At 41.5% G+C, this 24831-nt stretch overlaps 1 protein-coding gene across 7 annotated transcripts in view; it reads left to right on the plus strand.

Moving 5' to 3' along the window:
• The window catches only part of arhgap32b (Rho GTPase activating protein 32b), a 161257-nt gene that overhangs the window by 121617 nt on the left and 14809 nt on the right, over window positions 1-24831 (plus strand). For 2 of the 7 annotated variants that reach the window (XM_066708230.1, XM_066708238.1), the window contains exons 12-15: window positions 3839-3889; window positions 4793-4867; window positions 19338-19487; window positions 20137-20178. In XM_066708230.1, the coding sequence (XP_066564327.1) occupies window positions 3839-3889; window positions 4793-4867; window positions 19338-19487; window positions 20137-20178 (318 nt within the window). Of the gene's footprint in view, window positions 1-3838; window positions 3890-4792; window positions 4868-10925; window positions 11283-19337; window positions 19488-20136; window positions 20179-24831 lie in introns of those variants that run through there. The other 5 variants (XM_066708246.1, XM_066708255.1, XM_066708284.1 and 2 more) reach the window with 5 other exon arrangements.

A 24831-nucleotide genomic window follows, 5' to 3' on the forward strand; every position in this document is an offset into this window, starting at 1 on the left:
GGCTGTACCTGCTATGTTAGACAGCATTATTACAGTGCCAAGCCTGGATTTGGAACATCTGCAGAAATTAAATGGAGCGTGGTGCGTTTCTAGTTTTTTTTCACCGCCTTTTGTTAACTGGACTGTACTGTACAGTGAAATGAGCAGGGCAGTGCAGTGTGCTGAGCTGGGGCCTTTGGAAGATCTCACCATGATACGGTTGTTCAGATGCTGTGCAGACTCTTGTGGCTTTGTTCATGTGAGTCACATACTTGGCTTCCAAGAGTAACTGAGGAGACCAGAGGGAATTCAACCCGCTGCACAGTGGGGCTCAAACTGCAGCATATTGAGCAATATAACAGAAAGCTCATGTGCTGTTGATAGAAGGACTTGTGTGGAATCTGAGGTTTTATGCTGCAGGATATATGCCTGTGTTGTGTGTTTGTACATATTCCTCATTGGTAACAATATTGTATATAGGTTCAAGCTCTATATAGTTTCATCACTGTGATGTTAAAGTTTGTAAGGTGTTCTGGGTAGGAATGACTGCTTTGTCCAGAACCAGCTAATAAGGAATTGTAGTGCTTTAATTTCTACAACACACTCCTTCCCCCTTAATTGAATTGTTAGCTGGCAAACCCTTGACGTTGCCATGAATATGCTGAGCCCTGTTTTTCATCCCAACTGCACTTATTCCCTCCTCGACCACAGCCTCTTGTTCACCAAAAAAATGAAAAATAACACACAAAAAACTTAACCCGATGTTCGTTTTCAAGCAAAGCCCGGAGCAGAAAATCTCATGTGGGGGACTGATGAGCCTTCACGTCCTGCGGCACGTTTCTGTGCTGCCACAGCCGTCCTTTTCATCCAGCAGCCTGCTGTGTCCACGCTGGAAACCTCGAGGACCATCACAATGCAACGCTGTCTTTAAGAGGACTGCATTTTACGAACATTACAATCATATTGAGTTTTTTTAAGAAAGAGCAGCCTAAATCCTAGAAATCCCAAAAGCCTAATGCCCCTCAGTAGGTTAAACAAAAAAGAAAGCAATGCACCAGGAAATGAAACTGAATTTGCTACCTGTTAGTGTATTTCTCCCTGGAGTGGACATGTTTTGCTTGAGATAATTAGGCATCCCTTACGTCTTTTTCTATGAGGTTAGTTATCTTGGAGGCAGACGGTCTTCTCTGATGGAGTCTAATTGTTAAATTCAGTTTAGAAGTGTAGTAAGCACAGTGAAAGCAATACTGGCAGCATTACCTATCACCTCCATGCAGAGTGTGTGTGACACGCCACCACTGCTCAATGCCTCCTGATTTACTCAACATTTTTTCAAAATTAATCAGCTTTCTTTTGATGTTGCAACGTTCTGCCCTGGAAAACATGGTGTTCTGCAAACTTTTCATTGATACATATTTTCCCCCCTGGAATTCAAAGTTGTTTTATTAGTTGTTAGGTTTTTTTCTCTTTTCTTCTATTTTTCTGAATTTTCAATCATGTATCATGGCCGGCCAATCTTACATCTTCAGAGGATTATCATTCAGAGGGAATTGAATGACTCCCTCGAAATTGTATTTTTTTTTACCCTTATTTTCGCTTTCTGAAGCTGACAGTAACAGGAGCCCTTTTGAAGTTAAAAGGCTTGACTTCTTCCTCCTGATTTTTCCTTGCAGGCTGTGTTGTTACTCATTAGGTCACTCCATCATTTTTTTTTTTTTTTTTTTTTGTACTTACCTCAAAGCAGTGCAGACTAGTAGTTGGATGAATGCTGCTATTCTTCGCCATCCTTGAAATCAACCTAGATATTCGTGAATCTTCTCTCTTCTCTGTTATGTATTGGAGGTGCTTTCTCTCCCCAGCCACCACCAACCCACTCAGTAAAGTAACATTTGAATGACTACTTGCAAATAAATAATTATTGCAGATGCATTTTTTTAAATGAATACAAATATCACTTAATTATTGTGGAATTCCACACATAGAAAAAGCCTGGGGGGGGCGGAAATAGGTCTCACTGGGTCTTATGAACAGCTTCCATTATGTAGTATATACTGGGGGGGCACCTGCAGGAGGCAACGTTCGTATAAGTATGTATGAGCACTATACCCATGGTGCCTTGTATTCTGTCCTGCTGTTTAGTATGATCATGTCTAGACCTAATGCAGTTGCTCTGGGTAATTTTTTTGTACTGAGAACTGTCATTTTAGTCTTAAGGCATAGAAAAGTCAGGGGCACAGAGAGAGAGAGGAAAAAAAAGATAAAGCTTTCTGGGGGATAAAAAAAAAACATTTTTTTTTTTTAAATCTAAACCGAACGACCGGGATATAGTGGAGTATTATGTACTGACACAGCTGGTAAAAGCTGGTAACGTTTACAGTAAATGACTATGTTTATCTAATTAGGTGGTAAACAGCATAAAATGAAACGCGGGGGGAAAAAAAAGAGTAGCGAAGATGGTGGTTGGTGGTGAGGAGTGATGACAGAGTCGAGATTTAGAAGAGCATGCTGCAGTAGCTATGGCAACCCTGATACTGACAGACACAATGAAACTAGCTGGTAGCCTTTTATGGCTGTTTATAAAGCCATCGAAACTGTAAATGCATATTCCAATCAGATCATTGTACCTATTTGCAGTGCAGTTTACACACCGGCTTCCTCTGCTTTACACCACGTCTAATGTGTGTTGGATTACATGGAGATGTGGTCCTGCAGCACAAAATGTTGAGCTGAAAATTAGTCATCATTTGTTTGTATTTTTACCAGGTGTTTCAAATCAGTTGAAAAGAAAGGCAGTTATATTTTTTTCAAGTTCAGTATTCAAAGGAAAAAATAAGAAACCTAGCTATGTTTCCTCAGTGATTGTAGGACTTATTGATAGATGTGTGTTATTTTCAGTGGCACGATTTAAAAGCATCATCCAGACTGGACTGCTTGCTCCGCTCTCCATTTATTTGTACTTTCCTAGCCAGCTGACGTCATCATTACACTGAAAAGACTGCCAGGAAAATAAAATGTATTCAGATCTACCACTGTATTCGTTGTCAAGTTTTGCTTCAGATACATCTGATTTAATTATAATTTCTGACCCCTAAAGAGTGAATCACCCATGATTCATTTTCAATCATTGGCGTGGCTTTGGGTGTGTGGGCAAATCATTTCAATGTGGAGAATAATGGAAAAAGGGAAAAAAACTAAATAGACAGTTTAATGCGATAATGAAGCAGCATAGACAGTTTTAAATATGAACTAGGAAGCCCATGCTCAGGGACGTTGCTGTAACTCGCTAATGGACGACAAGGCATTACAGATACTGAGGATCAAGAATATAAACCAAAAACAGACACCGTGCAATTACATCTCAGCATAAAGGACACATCAAAGGGCATCAGGCCCTGCAACAGCCAAAGCATTGATATGACACTGTCCTGCAGGAGAGAACTCTGTCCAGGGTGGTGGGCAGCCATGTGGGACAGTGGTTAGGGCTGGGGACGCCAGAGTGTCTCAGGATCCAGTCCCAGCTGAGACACTGCTGCTGTCCTGTGCCCTTTACACATGAGTCAGGTGATTTACTAGGTTAAATGATTGAAAGCCCCACCCTAATACCTGTTTAAGAGTGATGACAGAGTTGTGCATTTTCCTCCAGGGCACAGTAAATCCCTTCCCCCTGCAGTGTCCCCGGTGCTCTGCCTCTCGCCGTCACCCAGTGGGCTGCACACCACGGTCTCCGGATGCATGCCTCGGCCCGGTGTCTCTCTCCCCGGGTGCCCGCTGAGCTTGCTGCCTGCTGTTCTTGCCGCTGTTCATCTCCCCTGCATGTATAATTTTTGTTTGTTGTTTCTGTTTTGCTGTGTCCTCCCAGCTTCCCCCAGCTCTGGTCTGCGGCCTGCATCCTGGAGCTTCTTTCCACCATGTACGTGCTGGTATACTCACAGCTTTAGAGCAGGCACTCACACGGACACCCCTCAGCCCTTGACTCTGGGGTCCTTGGGGAGGTCCATCCGTACCCATGCACATTCACGCTGTTTCTTACTCTAACTCAGATATATATTTTTTTAATTTTGTTTTCTTTTCCATTGATATTCCTGATTAAGTTATTAACATATTAAAAATAAAATGTTTTAAGAAGCTACTACTATTAATCATTTTCAGCCTTACTTTATGCTTATGGGGGTTTGTATGGGTAAACTAGGAGTATATTTGTTATGACTATATTTATGTTTTTAGTTATGTGTTGCTTTTTGTCAGATGGTAAGATGTAAAAGCTCAGTGTGTGTGCAACTCTCAACTCTCTTGTGTGTTGAATTTGAAACGCAGATGCTCACACCACATTGATGCTTATAGGCCTCCCGACTCATTGGAATGAGAGTAATGAGAGGAGAAATACATAAATAACAGTTTTATAAAAGGAAACTTAACTCACATTATTTAAAGAGAGAAAAATCTATTTTACCAACGACTTAACTAGAAGTTCAGTAACACGGAGATGTTTGCATAAATGATAAATTTATTTGAAAGAAAGGGTTTTGTTAAAAACCTTAAACTTAATTATTTCATCCTTATTTTAGCTTTTCACTGGTGAAAGCAGTACTCGTTTTTAAAATACATAACCTTTATTTATTGCTGCAAGACGACTCCTGTTTGTACCAGATTTTCAAAACACACCCGTGAGACAGAAAAGCAGTGTTCGACCCACAGCTGTTTTTCCTGATGTTTTTTTTTTTTCCTGTTCTTATTGAAGGTTTCCCACTGAAATAAACCATTTTTTCCTTGTCTATATCCCTCTTACCCCACCCCCTGCCCACCTCGCGTGCAGATTTGGAGATGGAGAGTGTAAAGGCAGATAATGTATGGATACCAGATCCCCTAAACCACTACAGACTGAGCTCAGGTAGACAAGTCTATTCATTGGTATTCGTGTGCCCTAACCTAGCGCTAACTCTAGTACTTACCTCTTCTCACTGGGCGCTCTCTTCTTCTAGCAGTGCGAAACAAACTGGGTTTCAATGTTAACCTCACAGCCCATGCTTACAAGGCCCCGCCAGGGAGCTGGGCTGATTGGGGCAGGGTTGAAGGGGACAGAAGCTCCTCTGCCCTGGAGCATTTGCTCTTGGATGTTCCCAGTTGCCTGGTACACTCCAGCCCCTTTCGTGGAGGGCCATTCCACAGCTATCCGTCTCAACCAGTGATGGTGGAATGTCTAGCTAAACGCATTGAACCCCCAAGAGCAAAAGCAGTGAAAAGCCCACAACACGTTTCTGACATCGGAGCGGATCCAGGGGTTCCTTTCTTGCTTTGTGGTGTCCCGTCTCTAACATACTTTTAGTTTACTAACAGAAGCTAGATGTTAGTCCTGTGTCCTATTGTCTTAAGCTCACCGAATCTGTACCTAACCTATGCTTGTCCTGGAATATAGAAACTGCTTCCTGGAGATATGGATCAGCTTTCGACCAAAACATGTTTTTATTTTATTTGTATTATTTTTATTCACAGTGCTTAAGTGTGACTAATGCCAGGGCTTCATGTGAATCGTGCTCTGGCTTCATGGACTTTGACTCCCTTGCTCTTTTTTGCATTTCAAATTATATCACAATGGCATTACATCATTGGCTTTTGTTGTTCATAACCTTAGTTTGCATGGTGTTTTTCCTGAGATTCATGAACCTGCACATGTGATTCTGAAGCTATGCGGGAGTTTCATTTGGCAAGGTTTATATTCACAATTTAAACTGAAGGACAAGTCACAGCTTTGAGTGCTTCAAGGCTGGTAACTGGCGACATAAAAAAAGAAAATAAAAGATCTCCCAAGCAGAATCTTTGTGTTCAGACAATGTGATCTACGATCTCTCCTCAATTGCTTAAATGTCACATTCCTTCAGGAAACCCTGGTGTGTTCAAATAAACTTGCTGAATTTCCCTGCTTAGAAACGGGGTAACAGAGCCTGCGGGATACATGGAGACTTTTTTCCTCAACTATCAAAAGTTTGTTGGTGCTGAAGCAAAGGTTCAAAGGAATTTTATGCTTGCGAGGCAGAATGTCCAAATTATAGACAAAACATGCCTTCCTCATATTGCAAAGACCAGCATACCCCAACACCCAGAATGCTGTTTTATATTCAAAATATATAATATATAATTTATGTATGTGTTTGTGTATATATATACACTCACCTAAAGGATTATTAGGAACACCATACTAATACTGTGTTTGACCCCCTTTCGCCTTCAGAACTGCCTTAATTCTACGTGGCATTGATTCAACAAGGTGCTGAAAGCATTCTTTAGAAATGTTGGCCCATATTGATAGGATAGCATCTTGCAGTTGATGGAGATTTGTGGGATGCACATCCAGGGCACGAAGCTCCCGTTCCACCACATCCCAAAGATGCTCTATTGGGTTGAGATCTGGTGACTGTGGGGGCCAGTTTAGTACAGTGAACTCATTGTCATGTTCAAGAAACCAATTTGAAATGATTCGACCTTTGTGACATGGTGCATTATCCTGCTGGAAGTAGCCATCAGAGGATGGGTACATGGTGGTCATAAAGGGATGGACATGGTCAGAAACAATGCTCAGGTAGGCCGTGGCATTTAAACGATGCCCAATTGGCACTAAGGGGCCTAAAGTGTGCCAAGAAAACATCCCCCACACCATTACACCACCACCACCAGCCTGCACAGTGCTAACAAGGCATGATGGATCCATGTTCTCATTCTGTTTACGCCAAATTCTGACTCTACCATCTGAATGTCTCAACAGAAATCGAGACTCATCAGACCAGGCAACATTTTTCCAGTCTTCAACTGTCCAATTTTGGTGAGCTTGTGCAAATTGTAGCCTCTTTTTCCTATTTGTAGTGGAGATGAGTGGTACCCAGTGGGGTCTTCTGCTGTTGTAGCCCATCCGCCTCAAGGTTGTACGTGTTGTGGCTTCACAAATGCTTTGCTGCATACCTCGGTTGTAACGAGTGGTTATTTCAGTCAAAGTTGCTCTTCTATCAGCTTGAATCAGTCGGCCCATTCTCCTCTGACCTCTAGCATCAACAAGGCATTTTCGCCCACAGGACTGCCGCATACTGGATGTTTTTCCCTTTTCACACCATTCTTTGTAAACCCTAGAAATGGTTGTGCGTGAAAATCCCAGTAACTGAGCAGATTGTGAAATACTCAGACCGGCCCGTCTGGCACCAACAACCATGCCACGCTCAAAATTGCTTAAATCACCTTTCTTTCCCATTCAGACATTCAGTTTGGAGTTCAGGAGATTGTCTTGACCAGGACCACACCCCTAAATGCATTGAAGCAACTGCCATGTGATTGGTTGGTTAGATAATTGCATTAATGAGAAATTGAACAGGTGTTCCTAATAATCCTTTAGGTGAGTGTATATATATATATATATATATATATATATATATATATATATATACACATACAGTACCGTTAAATGTATCTGCCTCCTTTCTGTGGTGTCTGCATTTTTACAAGTTTTTCACATTGAATTTGGTCAGATCTTTTTGCGTGTTGTAGTAGTATAGTCTGAGGAAACCAAAATTATGCAAATTGATAAACCTGAGACCATGGTAGGCCTCTCTCTATGGAAGAAGGAGACTTTCAAATGTTTGGTTTAGTTTATAAATTATGCAGTACATAGTGCTCTGCTTCTGAGCACTGCACTGTAAACAGGACGGGCTGCTTCAGACACCCGCCACAGGTACCTGTCCAAATGTTTCTGTTGCTTTCTTCCCCTGGTACTCTCCCTGCTTCGCCTGTCTGCCTTCAGGTGGGACTGTATTTATTCTGTGCTGTGAATGAGCAACAGCTGCAGCTTAGAGCATGCCAGGGCAGGACTTGTAACAAGGGAAGTTTTTTTTTTAATAAAGCAGCTGGAGAAGGCCAGGGTAAAAAGAACGTGTTTGTACCTCAATACAGTAAAGGAGATGAGACAGCTGCAGAGGCCAGAGCTAAGAGCTAAGAACAGTTATAACTTTGTCCGCATTCCCATTAAGGTGCTGCGCTCTTCCTGTTCCCATTCCCTGTATTGTGAAGATGTTATCGAGCAGTGTCCGGTGTCACAACCCTGCACAGCATCTGCCTCGCAAACGGCTGCTGAGAGAACACTGGCCAGAGTACTAGAAGTTCTGGTTATACAAGTTGCACCTGCATTTTTCTTAGTTGATAAAATCTCTATGCAGCAATATATGTCCTTTCGTGTACACGTTTACATGTATACATCTCTCAGTGCCATCTCTCGTGTTTACGCTAGCCAAGTACAATTGTGCGGCATGCAATGCCCTACATTTTTGAAAGGCTATTTCACTTTTTTCCACTGAGCAAAGCATCAAAGGACAACTTCACAAGCACTTTTGTTATTGGTTTACAGACCTCTTTGTACGCATCACTGTTTATTTACTTCCTCCACTTATCTGTGTATTTTGCTTACACAATATCAGTAGACAACATGTAGTGAGAAATGCCCTCTTGACCTTTGAGGAAGAATTAGCATTGTTTTGTTTTTCGTTTTTTTAACGTAACATTTCAGAGCATTTTTTCCTTTTACCCTCCACAGTTTAATCAGGCAGAGATTGTGTGGTACTAGACTTTGTGTTTGTTTAGTTGTTTACTGAATAGTGTTATATAAATCATAATTGCAGAGAAGTGCTAATATTGTGTCGTGTTGAAATCGGGGCGTTTGTTTTGTAGCTGTGGCACCAGAGCCCGTTATAAAAGCACTCTGTCTGTACAACCTCTTCTGCTGTGTCATTTAGCTAGGTTTTTAATTTCAAATGTGGGGGTGATTCATATATTTAAACCTAAAACAGTTCTGGCAACCAAGGCTTGGGAACCACGATACACACTGTAAGGATGGTTTCAGGGTAATCTCTGCTGTTTTAAGATGTGAATATTGAAAATACATGTGTGGAGAATGCACTGTTAATTATTATCCTGGTAAGAGGAATGATGCTGGGTTGTTATTGTGAGAGTCACCATCAATGGCCACCGCCAGGTGTGTGATACTTTGCAGACTCATGTGAGTTCAGAGATCTTTGGTTCTGTGTAGAATGTAATGAAGTTTGGAATTTAATGACTGTATCTTTGATTTGGAGAGAGCTGCACGTGTCATTCAGTTAACGTGGTAGTTTTTGCTGATACTTCAGGGTTTCACCGATGTTTTGCATCTTCAACCTGGGATTTTCTGCAGGTGGTATATTAACGTTGACACCAAACTCTTGTTGCCTGGGGGGAATCGGAATGTAAAAAAAAAAAAAGAAAAGAAATTGCAGGTTATAGAATGGCGAATTCTCTTGGGCTTCTTCAGGAAATGCCTTATCAATTAAGAAGTAGAAACCAAATGAGTAAAATGCGCTGAATATGCAGATCTCATCTGTAATCTTTATGTTCTCATGCTTTTTGTGCTTTTTTTTTATTGTTTTGTGTTCAGTTTCTCATTTGGTACTTCCTTGCTGAGATAATCAGTTCTAGCAGTTAAAAATATAAATACAGTACATACATAAACAGACAGCTTTTGGGAAATCCTCTTAGACCCAGTTGTCAAAGAAACACACGGCTTAAGAAAAAAGCTGAGTAATTAGCTGAAAATAAAAACCTATGTTATTTGGAACATAGTTAATACAACAGACGTTAAAAAAAAAAACAAAAAAAAACAGCTCCACCGAACACATATCATTTTACATGAAGCAAGACAGTTGTGAAATAGCTAAATAACTTCTTAAACATTTGCGTTTCGGTCAGTGCTGTGATGACCTTAGAACAAAACCTCAATTGTTAGTACAGCTCGGTAATAACACTGCAGTCCTGCTTTACCATTTCAGAGCTTCTATTGAAGGGAGCTTGGCTTTGTCTCAGAATAAGGCTTTCCACAGTGCACACAGAATGGTTTGTTGTTGGGCCCCAAGACGATTCAAACTGCGCAGTGTAATGTTGTTTAAAGGAGATGACAGGTTTCTGGGCCACAGCGCCAGGCATTAAGTTTGATGTGGAGCAATTCCAGATCACAGCCGTGAAATTATCCCATCATTAAACACCTAATTCTTTCTCTAATGCATATTTTCATACGTTGATTAATTTAGAAGTATAAAAGATCCTATTGAAAAGCACTTATTCCAGATGCAGTGTTTCTTTGAAGAGGGAAATCCTCCATGTTGCTTTATTCCTTCTGCATGACAGATGAGTTATTTTGAGAATGAGGATTATTTTGTGATGAAGTTTTGTATGCATCTTTAATGATACTTTGCCCATTCCTGAAATGTGTCCAATAGGCAGGTAGTATAACGGTTGGAGTTGAAGTTTGCAGTGCAGTTGGTAGTGCAGTACAACACAATAGAGTATAATACAGTCTATGGTGTATTACAGTACATTACATTATAGTGTATTACAGTACAATTCATTTTAATGTATTACAGTACATGTCATTAGATTGTATTACATATTATTATAATGTATTACAGCACTATGTACCACACAGTACAGTATTGTAGAGTACAATACAGTGTATTACAGTGCAGTACTTCTTTAGAGCAATGGACTAACCAGTACATGCTCTTATGCTACCTATACACTGTTACAAAAAAATATACTATTACTGCTTTGTTTAACCTACAAACTCCCATACTACCATACAATTATTACATAAGGCATAAGTTATGCAAGAAGTACTGTCACATGCAGATTTCAATTTAAATCCTAGTCATCATATTATTATGAAGTCGTGTCAGTGATAGAACTGTGCGTTTATAAATAAGATATTGTAACTGCGAAGTGCATAAGGTAACGAAAGGGTCAGGCTGTGCGGACATCTCTCCAAAGTGAAACCGCCGAGCCTGTGCTCACCTGGGCGAGAGGCGGGGCGGCGCTGGCTGGGACGCGGGAGGCGGCGGAGGAGGAGCCGCCGGGCTGTAAACAGACACCCGGGTGCGGGGGCTGGGCCTGCAAGCGGGGGGGAGGAGACGCAACCAAGGATAGAAACGAGAGAAAAAGCCGGAGTGCGAGAGACAAGGGAGCGAAGCAGCGCCGGCATACGACCGGGAACCTCAGCCAAGGCCCTGAACAGAACCGCAACATCGGATCCGTCCGCGGAGGTGCCTGCCTGCCTGCCTGCCTGCCTGACCACAGCTTGTGGGTCGGATCGGATCAGCTGCTGCTGCTGGAGAGGACTGAGCCCCGGCGCCGGCTGTGCGCTCTTACGCATTGACACGCTGCCCGGGTCGGACTGCAGGTGCCGGGCTGTACAGGGTCATTTCTGCCTTTGGGATAAACAAGGGAGCTGCCTATACGTCAGGGTCGAGGTAAGGTTGTGTTGCACTTTGCCTGTATTGTACATGAATGCCGGAGCTGGATTAACTTGCCTTCATGGGTTTTAAACGAGATCTGTTCACACACAGCTGACAGACTGCAGGAAGTGTCACTTTCTCGTCATATTCACGCTAAAAACTTTCTAATATGAAACTTCCCAGACAGAAAGATATGTTGTAGTTTGTTTACATGTTTAATATAATCACAATTTGTATTAACATTGTGCTAATAGTGTTATTTTACATAGTACTACCTAGAAGTTTTTTGTTTATGTGTGTATTTATTTTCATTAATTATGCATGGCAGTGTTGTCTACACGGAGTTAAATAACAAATATAATTCATAAACAGTTTATGAATGAATGTATTTACTATAAGGGATTATGTATGCGCGTAATGTACTTGTTATTAATTTAATTCCCTTTAAGCTGGTGGAAAGGAAACTGTGTTGCTGGTTGCAGGTTCTCCGGTTTTGTGTGTGAAGGGTTATGTCAGTCAGGAAGAGTTTGCTTTCACATTAGTCATACACACTGTCATTCCTGCTGTCATTTAGTAGTCTGACTAAACATTTGTACATTGGCACATGGTTTCCTGGTCCTTAAACAAGTAAATAAGACATTATAAAAGTTCTTGATTGGAAGCTATAGATGTCTCTCTTTCCTGTGAGATGGAAGATGGTTTCGGTCTGTTTGATGGTCTCTTGACGTTCTTGTTTGGAGGACAGTTGGTCTTGCTGTTGTATTGCAGGGGGCATTCCTGTGTTTACAGCAGAACCAGCTCCTTCACCTTGAGAGCAAGAATTTACCTCCCACTGAGTTTTAGTTTATTACCTCAGCCGGATACAAGCAGTGAGAGCTCACCTGGGGGAATTAATTGTGCCATCCCTGGCTTTAGCTTGTGGTGGTTAATTAACTGCTAACGGCCAGCCTAAGCACATACCTCAGGAAAGGACCAGTGTAGCTAAAGGTTATGATAATAGTAATATATGTAGGCCTATATTTTTTCATGGAGTTCAGGTCTGTTGCTGGTCTGTTTCATGACATCTTCCTTTTGCTCATCTTGTTGTGGGCTCTCCTTACATTGTGCAAACATGACATTTTGTTTCCGTGGCTTACAAAGCTCTGCTTATTTCCTTTTAAAAAAGCAAAGAAAGAAAGGCAGAAAAGTCCTGCTTGGTTGCAAGTCTTGTGCACTTCAAGTTGTTACACTTCGGGAGGCAGTTTGTAATACTGTGGTTTGCTGTGTGAAATGACAGAACACCATTCCAGTGGTTTGGTATTTGATGTTAGGTAATATTTTAAAAGAAAAAATATATAATTAAAAAAAAGTTTTGACGGCAGTATGTTGTCCCAGATGAAATACAGACTTTCTGTGATCCGCTAAATTGATAATTGCACCCTAACACAACTGACTACTCTGCATAGATGCGTTACGCCTCAGCCACATGGAAATGCACTGAAACCGAGGGCGGGGGTCAAAGTTTTGATTTAATCTGCTTCTTAGTACAGAGGAGGGGAAAGCATTTTTCAAACTGGATCATAAAACGTGAATGAGCTGCATGTCGACAAATAGGAATTTGCCTTCCTCAGTTTCTATTCTTTCTCATAGTCGGGGGGACATAATTAACCAGCATGATTAGGCCTTTACTTCTGAGGTCTGTTTGTTTTTGTTTGCTTTGCCCACTACTTGAAAGCATTGTCCTGAGATTTAGTTTCTGAAGATAACAAACTACTGCAGTGACTCTCTCAGAGTTAATCTTCACAGTCGCTTTCATATTTGTCTTGTTGGCAACTGACAAAATCCAACTTTTGTTGGGCAGGTGTTGCTTGTGTTACAACCACATTAATCGGACTGCACAACCACAATATGAGAAATGGCTGCTGTTCTCTTGAAATGTGTTTTGCCAACAATCAGTGTATTGCTTTGTAAGACATTTGTGTTTTGTTTTGCTATTTTACACATAAGGAAAACACTGCAGTTCAGCTGTGGACAAGTCTTTCTGCTTTTTTTAGCATGTATCAAAAGCAGTCGCTGTTTATTTCTGGATATTTTTCTCGTTCAGAGCGATAGTGTTCTAGATATAAGAGGGGAAAGAACATTATCTGTTAAAAAAAAAAATGTTTTTCCTTTGTGGCCTTTGTATCCTTTGAGTCGATCAATTCCAGAAACCACACAAAGTTAAAGACTTGCCCAAATACAACTCCGCAGAAACATCACGCAAACCCTAGCTGCGTTCCTGGGTCCAAATATTTGAAATCACAGGAGACCAATATTATTGTGTGAGTCATAAATGACTTAAACGCTTGGACGTTTTTGAGGCATAGAAGACCAATACAAAATCTCAAACTTAAAGAGATCCATGTTCATGACTGCCAGTCATCAACCCTACAGGATATCGAAGATACAGTATGACAATGCAGTCCAAAATGAGTTTTACAAAGGAAATTAAGGTTTTCGGCCCGATTTACCTTCTTTTCCACTAACGTATAATTTTATTTGATCTTATTTGCTTCTCTGTTGATGTTGTTTTTTTGCAGGAGCATGCTTTTAGATTCCTTTACAAGGTTTAACTTAATATTAACTGGAAAATAATATCCTTGATGAAGTACCTACACTGTTTGAATTATATAATTATTGGCCTGAATGCTTTGGAGCCTCCTAGACCCTTGCCACCACAGACCGAACCTTTGTGATGCCAGACAGTGTTTTTAAGTTGTTTTGTTTAGTTTGGTTCCTGATATTGGCTGACATACTGGGCAGAACTTGTTGACGTGGGTCATACTTTTTGATTGAAAAGGGGGTGGAGCCTCAATGGATTTTACAAAGACTTCTCAGGCTCTCTTTCCTGTTACGAACTCTTTGTCGGGTATTCTGTCACAAGTATTGTTGTTTTATTCCAAAGCTTTAAGTTTAATATTCTTGCAGGCGGAGACATTTCCTCCTATCCTACCAGCGGCCCACCCCTAAAGTAGAAACTCTCATGCTATACAGGCAGTCAGATACACCTGTCAAAGCTTTCCCCAGAGGCTGGGATCCAATTAAATATTTATAAAGCACCACTTAAAACATTAGCTTCATGAACTTGCAAATGCATTATGAGTGCAAAACAGGCGCAGTACGATGAAGTCACTTGTTATCTCAGACTTGTTAGGAATAGGAGCTGAGTTGCTCCTGTGTGGGTGATGAGAGATAAAATCGCGGTCGACCTCAAAGCAATGAAATTTGTGGCCTTAACGCACAGCAGACTGGACTTCTGCCGAGTTGTTTTGTATTATTATTCAAAATAATTAATTATTAGTTTTATATATCTCTTCGACAGATGCCCCTTTTTCAGGACGAATTACAGCTGTCAAAAAAATACAAATTTTCAAAAAACAAAGTAGTACAGTATGAGCAAGAGCATAATCTATACAGCGTCAGTCCCAATAAGAATAAAATTAAGGGCGAAAAAAAACAATGTGTGACTGAATTGATGAATGCATACATTAACTGCAGACTTATAAGAGCCCCAGTTATGACGTTTTTCTACCCAGAGAAGACGTTCTCTAGGAGTATATATGTATTTATTTTGTATCTGTGTTAAACCTCCGAGTACGTCTCCCCCCGCTGTTCGTGTTCATGTTGATGTGAATGCATTGCTTCAAGCATTGCGAATAAGTGACTGTGGTGTCCAGCTGTTGAATGCAGATGTTCCTCGTCATTCCTTGTGTTTTTCTACATGATATGTCGTGGAAACGGAATGCTTTGGCCCGTGTAGCGAGAGCAGCTCTTGGCGCCATGGCCCATTGTATTGTGTCCAATTACAATCCCTTCTACACGGGACAGACTTCAGCAATCTCTGTGAACCGGCTCATGAGGTTGTGTTGTTCCTCTCCTCTACCAGAGACATTTTCTCTTTCAAGATCTAACTGCAGGCTACATGTAATAAGACATTTGGGGTCTTGGGGTGTTGCTTCTTCGAGGGGCATCAGAGCACAGTGTACAATTAGCCTAAGTCTCGCAGAGTTTAGGGGAGAGCAGCCCTTTTGCTACTCAAAACAGTTGATGGTGGCTGACTCCTGAGACGTAAAATGCAGACTTGTGGTTATTAGCAGTGCTGGGAGGTTCAGGATGCATGCTGGATAAGTACAGGTTTGCGTGTTGTTTTCAGTTGAGCAGGTGCTTCAGAGGCATTCTATAATCTACGCCTTGAAGGTACTGCTGGAACACGATGACACAATTCCTTTACAATGTTATGCACACCTCTTTGTTCCTGCTTGCTTATGTTGTTGTTGTTGTTGTTGTTGTTTTAAGAGTTGGATTTCCGTAAATTGTTTTTTGTACTCTCCTTCAAAAGGCAGTTTAAGTATGATGCAAAACTCTGAGCTGTTCATTGTGTTTTCCTCTCCTGCAGAATGATATGATTTTTCTTCTTTTAAAGTAATGGTGAACAAATGCGTTGTTAGGAAGTGATTCTATCAGAATTCTTTCCAGCACCATGTCAGTACAGCCCAGCCTGTGTGACGAAACCGAACAGAAAAGGTTAAAAGTTTACAGACAGTTTGGAGTTGTTTAATAACTAAGTGTGATGTTTGTAATTAGACCAGTGGCTGTACCATTACTTCATGTGCTGCACACTCGCTTACTTCAGACCAATTTGCTGTGGAAATCACAGTTGTTTAGATAGGGCTGTAAAAGTGTCCAGGGCTTGTTAATCAGCATTTTGCCCTGCCTTTCAACACTGTTCCCCAACAACAGCTGCAATGACTTGGATAATGTGGAAAAGAAAATCTTTCCAATGTCACATTTCCCAGATTTTTTTAAATTGTTTTTTGTTTTATTGTATCCAAAAACAAATTCCCCCGGTGTGTGGAATAGGAGAGACACAGTCCCTCTATGCAGTGAGGCTCTTATTTACAGAGGGTTTATTACAGGTATTAGTGGTTATTTGATCTGTGACCAAAAAAAAAGGAACATATCAACTTACCTTCTTTAACAATGGTCATTTAAAGGCTAAAATACAGAGCAAGGTCTTTGTTGAAAAGTCCAATTATCCTCTGTCCTTTACATGTAATCAGTGCTTCCTCCTGATTTATCCCATGCCACAAAACCAAACAAAAAAATCAAAGCCAACAAAAGTCCAAGAGTCTTTGCCGAGGTCTTAACATAGCCCAGAACCTGACTGGGGCCACTCACCCATGACTAATTTAAGGGAAGTTATAGCTATAGGTGCTGACATTTTAATTTTAAATCTTTACTTCCTTTAAAGCCAGGCACCTATTGCTATTACAAAAGTGAGACCCGGCTGTTTAGGGATTTGTCTAGGCCAGGGTTGTGTGGCAGAAGGGACTCCCGTATGTGTGATTCACACAGCACTCGCTGCTTCTCTGCCTCAGGGTACACATCAGCCGTGAGATGTGAGTGTATGCAAGGTATGTGTGTTCTGCAGCTGGGCTTTGCATGCATCTAAATTAAATGCAGTAACTTGGAGAGTACTGTCTGTCAGCTGCAGTGCCTCATGTTAAGGCATGTTCAGTGCCTCGGCATTGACAGTTTTAGTGTAATTTGTGACTTTCATTCAAAGTGTCTGTTTTGCCAGCACTGTGCGTTTGTTTCATCTCACCAGTGGACTCAAGACCTTGTGTGAGTGCAGTTTTGTACACCAAAATGTATCAACATAACTGCTATGTTTCATTTATTTGATTTTGATTTTTTGGTTGGTTGTAACTGACAAACAAACTTGTATCTTTAAAAAGTAAGATCTTTCACCTTTTCTCCAGAACTTAAGTGCCTGCAATAAGAGCAGTTTTAGTACTGACTCTTGAGTAATGCAACTTGGGGATTGTATTTTTTTCGGACTCCCAGAATGCCTCAGAGATTGCAATCTTCGTTTAAGTGCTTTCCTTTTCCTTGAATCCAAGAGCTCCACATGCAAATTCCAGGGAGGGGCTGCTGGTTTTCATTTGCATTTCTTCTGCTGTCAACCCTGGCTCTCCACTGCAACAGCATCTGTGCCATATAACAACTGGATGAAAAATTAAATTTCTTCCACTTCACAAAACTTTTTTTCTTTTTTTCTTTATTTTAATTTGTCATGAGGGAAAAAACTAAAGCTGCCAGCTTAGGAGAAAGTATCCAGTTTGTGCAGCAATACCAAACCTACATCTGTAGCCGTTTTGAAGTAAGTTCAGAATGTGCATTTCTAAAAGAACAAGAGGGAAAGGGGGGGTGCAGTTTCTGGGTGTGTCGTCTGCTACTGGTGATGGTAGTAGTAATAGCACTGAATTGGAAAAGGTAGATTGCATGCCCATTTCTTAACTGCTTTTCATTGTGTTTTTTACAATGAAGCTTTTCAACAGAGCTCTATTGTTGCAAAGTAAAGGGGATAGAACAGCAGGTCATTTAGATGTTTCTGTCATTCCTGTAGAAGTGTTTTTCAGTGCTGTTGTGAGGGTGGGCGCCTGGGTTATTGCCGGTAGCACCAAGGCTGGGGAGCAGTGTCCATTGAGGTACCCCGAAAAGTGCAACTGTCTCTCGCTGTGGTGTTCACCAGTGTGAATGCCAATGGTGCATTTCAGCAGCCATGCATGATCCTGCAGTGTGGAGCTGATTATACACAATCTAGTAACCCTGTTTTATTTTGTCATCATTTGGGTTATCAAAATGACTGGTTAGCTTGAAACTGTTCCTGTTTGTTTGCTCAGTTGATATTTTGGGTTCTGCTAATGTTCTAAAGAGCAGGACTGTGTTTGGGCAGTGTGGGAGGTAGTGCTTAGAAAATGTGATCATGTTTCCATGACATTGCCCTTGTGGGATCCTGTTGCATTCAAAAAAGAAAAATCTCCTTTCGAACAAAAGAGTTAAATGCTTCCCGCTGATATAATTGTGCCCCGTCTGAAAACTGAAATTATAACACAATTGGTTCCTACGTCTCCATGTGTGTTCCAGAAAAAAATAAACTTTACAGTTTTTACTGGTCTAAGAAGTGTGTACAGAAACAACTGAGCACGTGGGCATCCTTCAGAGTGGAATAAAAGTAGCATAGATGGCAATGCAGACAGATTCCTGCAAGCCTCATTCTGTCCGAGAGCACTGGTGCAGTGATCAGTTACTCTGGGGTTAATTGTAAGCAGGACAATTAGTTATTTTATTACGTAAGGAAAAGAGACGACATCTGCCATACCTGCCCATGTGCCTGTGAGCGTTACATTTTCTGCTCAACGGCCCTTGGTGCAGCAAAGTGGATTGCTTGGGGTATGATGAGAAGAGAGCCTCTCTATTTATGTAAACAGATGGATTGGTTTGGAGCGTGTGCAACGTACAGTAGATGATTTTGAACATTTGTTGTGTTCTAGAGGGGGGAAACCAGGGTTTATTGGAAAAACTCTTGCTTTTTTTATCTTCAGACCAAAGAAATGGAAATGTACTTATTTTTTCTGTCTTCATTTGATTTGATTTTTATTTTTTTTTAAGCTCCAGTTCACGGATTCTGCCAGGCTTCGTCACAGTGTCGTGCGCCAGATAGAGCGTCTGTTTCCACTTATTTACTTTCTGCCTCAGTGACAGAATTCGTTCTGCTCTGCAGACGTGTTTGCTGTAGTTTCTGCACAACCTGTCTTTAATTGTTAGGTTTTTTTCCCATCACTCCCTGCCTTGTTAGTTTGTGGTTCAAAACCCAGTATGTCAGGCAAGACTTTCAAAGTTTAGATTAATTCTCCTGCTGGAGTCTTCTTAGTAAATCATCAAGGAGATCGATGTGTTAAGCATATAACAGGTGTGTTGCATGAGCCACGGTAGTTAAGGTTCAAGATTGGGGTTTTCAGTCCAGACCTATGAAACTGAATTGATGGGTAAGGCCAGAGCTTGATTTGTGCTCATCTCAGGATTACTAGAGCTGCCTTATCAGTCATATTCTTGTTGTTGCATCGCTGTTTTTTAATTTTCTCTCTCCTTTGTGTACTTTTTAATACATGTTTTTTTTAATTTTTTCTAACTCACTTTTTTTGTGCTGGGCATCTTTTCCGTTGCTGGTCCTCCAGTATCTGACAGCCTGTGTTTGTTGCCCCCCAGTGTCAAAGAAGCACGGGAAGCTCATCACATTCCTGCGCACCTTCATGAAGTCGCGCCCCACCAAGCAGAAACTGAAGCAGCGCGGGATCCTGCGGGAGCGTGTGTTCGGCTGCGACCTGGGCGAGCACCTCCTCAACTCCGGCCATGACGGTAAGGGCCACCTTCCCTTCCCTCGCTCCTTCAACTCTCGTCTTCACTTTCTCCTTCTCCCCCTCTCTCTCACCTTCACTTTGTCTTTCTCCCTTTCCCTCTCTCTCTCTCTCTCTCTCTCTCTCTCTCTCTCTCTCTCCTTCAATTTATCTTTCACATTCTCCCTCCTTGTCTCTCTCCCGAAGTCGGCTAAGCTTGCCCTAATTCTGTTTCTTTTAACTTTGATATGCATTTGAAATCTCAACTTTATATGGCTGGGCTCTCTTTCACACTGTTGACGTTGTTTTTGGTATAGGTATAAATCACAATATGGGCTGAAAAGCAGGGGTGCACAGCACCAGTAATTAGTGTAATTTGGTAGTTAAGGGCTTTGTGGCATTTCAGAGCTGGAATAAGCTGAATGACTCCAAGGAATGGTTTTATTGCACTGCTGGGAAGGTTACTGTTTTATTCACTTTTAATTTCTTTTGTTGGTATCTTTTTGTTTTGTTCCACCCAAGTTTCCAATGCTGTTGTGATTGTGCCATTTAGAGTCACTCAAACTTAATCTTAGGAGGGTCACAAAAGCCAGCATGCAAGTGTGCTCCGTGCAGACCTGATTTTAAGGCTCTTATGGAAATTGAAAGTAGTTTCTGTTCTTGCCCTGCAGCTCTCCTCATTGTTTGCCAGCAGGGAATCTCACACTGTCAAGGTATTAAGGGCCGTTAATGTAATGAATGTAAACATTGTGGGATGACTAACCTAATTGTGTATTGTTGTCTGTCATCGTGGGTTGATGTCTGATCCATGCTGGTTCATCTGACTTGCAGCTACTCTGAGGAAGTGTGGAAACAGCATCTGTCAGAAGCATCAGGAGTACATTGTCACCCCTGTCATTTCCTTTAGAAGGAAAACTGGGCACAGGACTGCTTTCTTGTTGTTCTTGCTCTTTTCTTTCCCTCTTTTCTTTTTTTGATTCTTTGCTATTCTTCTCCAATTGAACAACTGGTTCTTCCACTTTTGAGGCAGCTGTTTTTTTTTTTGCTTTTTTTTTTTTTTTGCTCTCTCTTCAGCACACATTTCGCCATATTCTTCACAGACACAGGAGTGTATCCACTTCCTTTCTACCATCTTTCCGCACTGCCCCCACCCCCCAGGCTTTCTTGCTGCTAGCTAAGTGAAAATAGAGAATCTAAAACCAACCTCCCTTCACCCAAAATGTTGTACTGTTTTTCACTTTTCCCTATCCTGCCAACTCTCGATACTCTCAGTGAAATCTCAGCCAGCGTCAGAGAGAGAATACCTGTCTTCTCCTGAAGCTGAATGGACTTCCTGTTCTTACACAGTCACTCACAAGTGGGACTTCACAATAGCTTGGCGGGAATTTACATTTCTTGTTACCCTGAGAGGTCTTGGGCCAAACTCATTGCTTTCCTCCTGCTTTGTAGTAAACCACTTCTGCGAATTGAGCTTCTGGTTTGTCCCATTGTCCCTACAGAGGTTTGAGTAACAACACACAGCAGCTGACCTACAGTAGGGAACCCTACTAAGTGGTCCTTTTGACAGTTGGCAGAAAACCACTCCTGCATTTTAACATCCCCTGTGAAATGAATGGAATTTCCATTCAGAGGAGAACCAAAGCATGAAAATATGAAAAGAAAGGGGGGGTGGGCGAGAGACAGAATTTTTTTTTGATTCTTTGTAATGCAGTCTAATTTCCACACATTCCACAGGGAAGACAGTGAGAGCAGTGGGACGTCTTTCTGAGTTCCCTACATGTCGAGAAAGAACAGCCCGGGAAAATATATTGGAGTCCTTTACTCGTTTTCCAGTAGTGTTCAGTGAACAGAACTGACTGTAATATGATCCCAGTGCTAACCATAGGGAATGGGACGAATAGGTACAAAATCTATATATAAGTGTAGACAGAGATGAGATGGTGAGGTATGGAGATAATAGTGTAAAGAAAACTAAATTCATAATATTGTGCAGCCAGTGTCATAAATCACTCCAGTAATATAACTTAAATATGAATTATAAAAATAATATATATCCAATATAGATATCCCAGAATGTAAAAATACTTTTTTTTGTGGTGGGTGCACCTATAATTTGTATAACAAATAAGTGTATCTTTTTCACATAATGGTGACTGGTGTTGATGACTATTTCTCTCCATAATCTGGGCTAGAGGTGCTTAACATGCTGCGCCTGCTACTAACACCCAAGGGGCCTTTTCTCCCATTGTTTGTGTTCCCTGAATTATGTTGTAATTAGCTGATGCTGATGGCGTGTAATTAAACAGCATGTGGGTGTGTGCGATAGAGGAACCGAGCTGCTTAAAAACCTTTCTACACAAGTCTCTCATCGCTATTCTCACCTTGCGCAGAACACGCTTCCAGATAGAGACAAAAACGTCTTGAGGAACGCAGGACTCTGTGGCCCTGCTCTTGGGTTCATGATCGCAGTTTTTAACACAAGGCATCCTTCTACAGCGATAATAGAGAAGTGCCTGGTTTACACTGAGAGTTTCCTCTCACCGGTGCAGTAAATATCTGCTTTTGTTCTTTCTTGGCTGTTATTGTTTGGCAATGACTAAAACATTCACTATTAGCCTCCTTTCGTTACGCTCTGCTAGAAGAAAGCATCTCACAGATCTGGTGTACAACTCGGAAGGGGTTATAAATACTTCAGGACCTCTGTGTCTCTCGTCCTCCAAGCACGGTAGCACAATCCCTTGCTCAAGCATACATAGGATATGATACGAGCTGATTGTCCCCACGTGCACTCCCAGCGCCATCGCTGATTGGATTCGTAAGGCTACTACGGAAGTAAATATTTACCAGTGTTCAGTTCAAACACCATTGATGGTATAAATCATAATATAATTGATAATTGGTTTACAACCCTTCCGTTCTTTCGCTGCCCCTTTGTGTGCTTGGCAAGGCCAGTATTCAGAACTGTAGGACCTCCCCAACCCTGCTGAGCTTTTCTGCTGCAGGCTGCTGCAGAGCACGATGGGTCGAATGGCCCCCTCTCTTTTGTAAACTTTCTTATGTTTCTTAAGAGAGGACAGGGAGCGCAGAGAGAGAGAGAGAGCTGTGCCCGAGCTGGCACTGAAAGCAGTTACCCGGCCCACCCCCATCGGCAGAGCTGGCTGCGCTTTCCTCAGAGCCATTCAAACATCCCTATGGCAACAAATGAGCTTAGGGTTTAAAGGTTAGGTGGGCTGATTAGTACACGCTGAGAGGCTGTATTTAGCGGCCTCCCGTCCAGCAATCCTCGTGCAGAGACAGTGCTGCATTTCAATGTGTGTCTCCTAATCCTGCCTAAGCCTGACCACCACCACCTCCTCCTCCTCCTCCTCCTCTTCTTTTTCACTTTTCCTTTTAAATAGTCTCTTGTGCCATGCCAGTGTTTAGTTTGTCTGGAGGCCATTTGAAGGTTGAGAGTGACACAAAGTAAGGATATTGCAGGTGGTTTAGTTTCTGTGTGCTCTTGATTTTGTATTAATTAGTTCATTTATTTATAAATTTTTTCATCCTTCTGCGCTATACTTCTCCTTCACCAGTAGTATGTCTTGCTGCATGTAGTTGCACAGCTGTGTCTGTTTGTTGCTTATTGCTAGAGGATTCATGTGAAAAAAAAAAGACTCCTTCCCCTCGGTTTTATATACCAGTTATATACATTATGAAATCGAGGGGGTGTTTCGTGAGAGACAGGGAGGGTGCAGTCGCTGGATGTGAAGTCAGTTAAACGGCACAGCTGCCACCTCGCTGCCCCTCCCACAGTCCCAGCATTCACCTGAGCCTCAGTCAGTCTGTGCTTCTGCCAGGGGGTGGGATCTAACGAGATCAATGGTGGATATGACGGATATCCGAGTAACCACTCCCAGCCATGTTGGATAATTTACTGAAGGTAGTGTGAATGAATATGTTCACAATGTCAATCTAAGTTTAGGTTTTTTGGCAGGTTTCTATAGTCATTCAGATTACATCTCTTCCCCCATGGAAAAAGAAAAACCTTCTTTGGCACTTCTTTCCCCTTGATTGCACTGTCACACCTAGTTGAAGAAGTACCTTATTGTCTCGTGGAGTTGCCCAGACCACAGGTTTGGCAGGCAGTTGGGTGGGTAGGTGGCAGGATGCGGACCCCATGCTCCCTGACACTGTGTGCTGTTGGCTCAATACCTGGCCCCAGCATTTGTGCCTCCTAGTCCAAAGGAGCACTTCTCTTTTCATCTCCATGTCGTCTAGCGCTTCGGATGGGATCGCTGAAATTGTATGACAAAGTGTAGACTCTCCGTTGTTTGATTTCATTTATTTAAAGCCAAACAACAAATTCCTCGTGGCCCCTCTCCCTTCCACTGTAATGTGTGCGATGTTGGGAACAGCTGTGTCAGGCTGACTGATGCTGGTGCTCGACAGATTACTGCCACTGATGGCTGTTTGTGAGGGAAGGTATTTTTATGTGACTACTCACCTGCAGGGTGAAAAATAAAATACTATAAAATAAATATAAAATAAAGTTTTAGATTATCATCATTTTTTAAAATGTATTTCATGTTGTTAATATATTTTTTATACTAGTGAAACAGAATAATAAAGGAAGGTATTGTTTTATTATTGTTTTGCCTCGCCATTCTTGACAAACCATTCTCTGGAAACTTGAATGAACTTGAATGAGTTGCTGTACAATGGCATGTGGGAGGTTGGTGTTATTTCTATCTCAGATAACCGCATATTGTCATTTGATAAGCGTATAGAGAAAAGGACAAAGCTATTGACATTTACTTATGACTGATACGAGTCTAAAATAAAGGGAAGAGGTTTGTATTTTTTCTTCCTGCATGAAAAGGGAAAGCATGAGCAATTACTCATCCATCAGGCTATGTTTGAGATCTAGCTTATATAAAGAGCGAGTCCGGGGAGAGAGAGGCCACTTTGTTTAAACAGATAAATTGATAAATATAGTCTCCTTTAGCTTTAGATTCCCCAGTTGTTTCAGTCATGTGAACTGACACAGAATAATCGTTGAAAGATACTTAAATCCAGTAGACAAAAGTTTCCACTTGGCATCTTATTTTATTGGCGTGGGGGTGGGGTGGGGTGGGCTCTCAAAAGGTTAGACAAATAAACACTGCTTAGGTATTGCTGAAAAATACCCAAATAAACAAGGCTACCAAGGGGCTTATTGAGAGGGGCCGATCAGGATTGTTTGTTTATTTATTTTCTGCATGTTGACTTGCCTTTCTTTACCACTTCTTTGGCTATTATGGTTATTGTTATTACTATTACTCTTGTTCTGCTTCTTTCTACTGCGTGCTGTTACTGGCATAAAAGTCACTGTTTTGTAATGTCTGGCA

The sequence above is a fragment of the Amia ocellicauda genome, chromosome 1, assembly GCF_036373705.1.
Source record: "Amia ocellicauda isolate fAmiCal2 chromosome 1, fAmiCal2.hap1, whole genome shotgun sequence".
In the NCBI taxonomy this organism is placed as follows: domain Eukaryota; kingdom Metazoa; phylum Chordata; class Actinopteri; order Amiiformes; family Amiidae; genus Amia; species Amia ocellicauda.